The following is a 5,247-nucleotide window of genomic DNA, read 5'->3' as shown; positions in this document are numbered from 1 at the left end:
CTGCCGACTCTCTGTTCGAGGCTGCAGATCTGTGTGTGTGTGTGTGTGTCTGTCTCACACTAAAATAAGTATGACTGTGAGGACATTTCTCAGGTCCTCACAAGACAAAGGAAAACACACTGTGGGTCAGGGTTAGGCAGTATAAATTACATTGTAAGTCCTCACAAGTATGTGTGTGTGTGTGTGTGTGTGTGTGTGTGTGCAGTCTTGTGAGGACCACTGCTCTGTAAACAAACTGATGGTTCATGTTCAGCTCAAACCCTGATTTTCTACTTTGAAAACTTTGTTTTAGTTTTACTGTATGAAGAAAAGACACAGGTGTGTTTGTGTGTATATGTATGATATAATGTGTGTATTTGTGTTGTATCAGTAAATATCTGTTATCAGTCATAACATTAATAATTATATTTAAATCAGCTGAAGTGTTCACATGTGTGCCTCCTTATTTGTTGTTTTATTTGCAGAATAAGTTTATTTGCTGGATGTTGTCCCTGACCTGCTGAGCTGCAGGAACTCTGAGTCCTGATTTATGGGTCAGGTTTAGTTCAAACAGTGAAGAAAACACCTGTAGAAAAGTTTATTGTCAGTCAGGTTCATACAGCACTCAGTCAGACCACAGGCCTATTGCACMAATCCAGGATAAGGGATTAASCTGGGAYTTAKTTGTAAACCTGAATTAATTAAGCCTTGAATCAGTTCCATGACAGAGGAAGCTCTTATGTTTCTGTGTAACAAGTGATCTGAAACTAACCTGATCAGGTTTAAAGTGAAGATTATTTAATCTTMTACAGTAGAGTCATTTTACTGCAGTAAACTGTTCCTCTAACCAAGTTTTACTGTCTGATATCWGATAAAAACTATTTTTATCTTGTTTTTAGACCCATATACTRAACAAGATCAGAATATGTTGGATTATTAATCTTGTTAATCTGAAAAGTTCTTTATTTCAACAAGTCTTACCAAGTCAAACTGCAGATTATTAATTACTGTTCATTAGAAAAGATTCAGAGTATAATCTAGTATTTAAACTTATTTTTAGAAGCCTAATGTTTGCAGTGTGGGATCAGAAATCAGTGTTTCTGACAGTTACTACATTTATTCTGTTTTACATTAAAATATTACAGAGGAAATATATTGATTTAATTTATTTATCAGATTATCTGTGAAAAAGCTTCACCTTTACACTAGTGTCAGAGCCTGACATGTCATTATTCCAAGTTCCCCCTTCTGCTGCTGCACCCCCCGAACTGTCTGGAGCCCCCCCATCAGCGCTCAGCTCTGCCAGACCTCCCCCCAATTATTGTCCCGTTTCATACAGCCATCATTTTAAGGCAAAGAGTTCAACTGTTTGAGTTCATTTAGTTAATCTCAGATAATTTGCAGACAGATTAAAGCAGTTTTTATTTCTGAAATGATGACAGCATCAGTCGGTGTTTCTCTTCAGATGAATCATAATTAACCATTAACCTGCTGGAGGAAGTCAGACTCACCTGTCTTACTGCACATGTCTGATCAGGTAATCTGTCATCCACCCAGTGGGTCCAGTAAACAAACTGTGAACGTGCATTAATCCCAGATTATTTACAGCTGGTTTGAATGAGCGCAGCTTGGTGTTTGAGCAACAGATCACAGCTGTTTACAGGTTGAAGGTTCAAGCTCAGCTTACAGCTCAGATCCTGGATTTATTAATCTGACTTTGTGCACCTGTGGAGCTGAAACCAAACAACAGCTGCTCTGAGCAGGAAGTCGACCCTGAAGCTCCGCCTCTCATTAGAGACACACCTGCAGTCAGACTAACTCTTCCTCCTTCTCTAACCCTCCTCTTCCTCTGCCTGTCTGTGGCTGTCCTCCAGGTGAGACGGTGTCTCTGGTGGACGTGGACATTTCTCGCAGGGCGGGGACATGTCTCCACCCCCCCACCCCGCCGCCCCCGCCCCGCCGGAGCCTCAGTCTGCTTGGTACTTCCTCTTTTCCCGTCTGTCACTTCCTGTTCTGTCTTCTGCTGTGTGTGTCTGCTGGCAGGTAGGCCCGGTCTTTACCCAGGTTCTGATCCGAACACRTTAGATCTGTTTTAGAGCCGGCGCCACGGGGGTCCGTGTGGGAGACCCAGAACACTAACCGGGCCGTGGTGCTGACAGAAGAGCAGAAATAAAAACGCTTCTTTTCATGAACAGGAAGTGAAAGTTTGGTGGATCTGTTCTGTTGGTCCGGTCCGGTCCGGTCCGGTCCGGTCCGGTCCTGCAGAACCTCCTCTCAGGTGTGTGTCTCCTCCTGCAGATGACTTCGGGGGTCCTCCTCAGAACCAGGGAGCCTTCATGGAGCGGACCGCGGGCGCCTCCATGCAGTCCCTGCCCCCCCGGCCCCTGGCCCTGCCCCCCTCCCTCAGCGCCATCCAGCACAGCCTGAGCCTGAACGGTACCAGAACCAACCGGGCCTCTGAAACCAGAACCGGGCTTTTCATTTTATCAGCTGATCTGGGTCATGTGGTTCAGTCAGGTTCTGCTGGTTCCACTGCTGGTCCAGTTCTGACATGAGGTCCAAAACTTGCTGATCAGAACCACTTTAAAGTCTGGACCATTGGAGGAACCCCAGGATTCTGGACCAGAACCACACCTGGACCAGTTTGTTCACAGGTGTCCTCTTTTCTTTGGACTCTGCAGACACCTTCCTGAGAGGTCTACCCCGACCGGTACCGCTGCGGCCCGACGGCCAGAACCCCCCGGCCCGACTCGCCCCCCGCTGCCCCCTGAGCCGAGCCGACGCCGGCAGCTTCGCCACCAGCCTGAGGGAGCTGGAGAAGGTGTGGCCTGTTCCTGCCAGGGGGCCAGGGGGAGGGGCTTATGTGTGTGCTGTAGGTTAGGTGTGTGTTTGTAGTGTGTGGGGGCGGAGCTTATAGGTGTGTTTGTAGTGTGTGGGGGCGGAGCTTATAGGTGTGTTTGTAGTGTGGCAAGTGAGGGGGCGGAGCCTAAATGTGTGTGTTTGCAGTGCGGCTGGTGAGGGGGCGGAGCCTAAATGTGTGTGTTTGCAGTGCAGCAGGTGAGGGGGCGGAGCCTAAATGTGTGTGTTTGCAGTGCAGCTGGTGAGGGGGCGGAGCCTAAATGTGTGTGTTTGCAGTGCGGCAGGTGAGGGGGAGGAGCCTAAATGTGTGTGTTTGCAGTGCGGCAGGTGAGGGGCGGAGCCTAAATGTGTGTTTGCAGTGCGGCAGGTGAGGGGGCGGAGCCTAAATGTGTGTGTTTGCAGTGCGGCAGGTGAGGGGGCGGAGCCTAACTGTGTGTGTTTGCAGTGCGGCAGGTGAGGGGGCGGAGCCTAACTGTATGTGTTTGCAGTGCAGCAGGTGAGGGGAGGAGCCTAAATGTGTNAGCCTAAATGTGTGTGTTTGCAGTGCGGCAGGTGAGGGGGCGGAGCCTAAATGTGTGTGTTTGCAGTGCGGCTGGTACTGGGGTCCGATGAACTGGGAGGACGCTGAGATGAAGCTGAAGGGGAAACCAGACGGGTCGTTCCTGGTCCGGGACAGCTCGGACCCCCGGTACATCCTGAGTCTGAGCTTCAGGTCTCAGGGCGTCACGCACCACACCCGCATGGAGCACTACAGAGGTACCGCACACGCTCAGAACACGACCCGCTGCCTGTGGACCTGGTTGTGACCCGGTTCTGTCCTGCAGGGACCTTCAGTCTGTGGTGCCACCCTAAGTTTGAGGACCGGTGCCACTCGGTGGTCGAGTTCATCGAGAGAGCCATCATGCACTCCAAGAACGGGAAGTTCCTCTACTTCCTGCGCTCCCGGGTCCCAGGTAGGCCCGGCAGAACCGGCTGACCCGATGCTCTGAAACAACAGAACCAGCCAGTGACCTGGCTCGGTTCTGACCCGTTCTGTGTGTGTTCAGGTCTGCCCCCGACCCCGGTCCAGCTCCTGTACCCGGTCTCCAGGTTCAGCAGCGTGAAGTCTCTGCAGCACCTGTGCCGGTTCTGCATCAGACAGCTGGTCCGGATCGACCACATCCAGGAGCTGCCGCTGCCCACGTACGTACCTGAGACAAGCCCCGCCCCCAGCACGCACCTCTGCACACAACCACGACTCAGCAGTTTAAAACAGGAAGTGACCTTTGACCCGTGTGTCCTGCAGGCCTCTGATCTCCTACCTGAGGAAGTTCTACTACTACGACCCGGAGGAGGAGATCAGCCCCCCACCGCCGGAGGGCAGGGAGAGCGGGTCGGACCCCGGGTCAGAACGTGGGCCGGACCGCAGCTCGGAGCAGAGTGGCCCGCCGGGGGTGGAGTCCCAAACGTAGCACCAGAACCAGAGACCAGGTGAGTCCATGTGCTGAACTCTCAGCAGGAGGTCCGGTTCTGAAAGGTCTGGACTTTTTTTTCCTGTGTTTGGTGATTGACAGGTTCTGCAGTTTTTTCTGGTTCTGGTTCTGGTTCTGGTTCTGGTTCTGGTTCTGACCTTGTGTTTCTGCTTCAGGTCTTCTCTTCCTGTCTTCACTTGATAATCAAACCGGACTCTGACGCAGCCAATCAGCTCCCTCCGCTCAGTCCCGGACCCGGGCGGGTTTCAGATGATCCCCCTCCTCTGATTGGCTCGCAGCGAGTCGACAGCGGGGGGGACGTGGGATGAGGAGACTCCGCCTCCTTCTGATGTCATCGCTGAGCAGCTGGACTGACGGTGGCAGTGGGAGGACTCTGAGAGAACTGGACCCGTCTGTCACCTCCTGGACCCGAAGAAACCAGGAGGTTTTTAATTGGGTCGACCCGGTTCTGGAGCCAAACCTTGTCAAATCAAAGGTTCTGTTTGTTTATTTCTTCCTGTGGGGTTCTGATCCAGCTGCAGATCTGAAGACGTGCAGGAGCCACAGGTGGACAGAGGGGGCGCTCTTAGACCTGCTTTTTATCCAAACTGCTTTAAAAATCATTTAAAGTTTATTTAAATCAAAAATAAACCTGAGATTTAAAGATTTAAACATAATTTAATGTAAAAATAATAAATCAAAAATAAACCTGAGATTTAAAGATTTAAACATAATTTAATGTAAAAATAATAAATCAAAAATAAACCTGAGATTTAAAGATTTAAACATAATTTAATGTAAAAATAATAAATCAAAAATAAACCTGAGATTTAAAGATTTAAACATAATTTAATGTAAAAATAATAAATCAAAAATAAACCTGAGATTTAAAGATTTAAACATAATTTAATGTAAAAATAATAAATCAAAAATAAACCTGAGATTTAAAGATTTAAAC

The 5,247-nt window shown here is 49.2% G+C and overlaps 1 protein-coding gene across 1 annotated transcript in view; it reads left to right on the top strand.

The window, feature by feature from the left end:
* socs7 (suppressor of cytokine signaling 7) overlaps window positions 1–4,978 on the top strand; it is an 8,283-nt gene extending 3,305 nt beyond the window's left edge. The window contains exons 4-11 of the mRNA XM_014023116.1: window positions 1,854–1,958; window positions 2,278–2,415; window positions 2,661–2,800; window positions 3,426–3,594; window positions 3,663–3,791; window positions 3,885–4,020; window positions 4,124–4,308; window positions 4,466–4,978. Of these exons, the coding sequence (XP_013878570.1) occupies window positions 1,854–1,958; window positions 2,278–2,415; window positions 2,661–2,800; window positions 3,426–3,594; window positions 3,663–3,791; window positions 3,885–4,020; window positions 4,124–4,289 (983 nt within the window). The 3' untranslated portion in view covers window positions 4,290–4,308; window positions 4,466–4,978. The remainder of the gene's footprint in view (window positions 1–1,853; window positions 1,959–2,277; window positions 2,416–2,660; window positions 2,801–3,425; window positions 3,595–3,662; window positions 3,792–3,884; window positions 4,021–4,123; window positions 4,309–4,465) is intronic.
* The last annotated feature ends 269 nt before the right edge of the window (window positions 4,979–5,247 follow it).

This window comes from Austrofundulus limnaeus, unplaced genomic scaffold (assembly GCF_001266775.1).
Source record: "Austrofundulus limnaeus strain Quisiro unplaced genomic scaffold, Austrofundulus_limnaeus-1.0 Scaffold358, whole genome shotgun sequence".
Classification (NCBI taxonomy): domain Eukaryota; kingdom Metazoa; phylum Chordata; class Actinopteri; order Cyprinodontiformes; family Rivulidae; genus Austrofundulus; species Austrofundulus limnaeus.
Note: the sequence above shows the minus strand (reverse complement) of the source record. Positions and strands in the feature narration are given on the sequence as shown.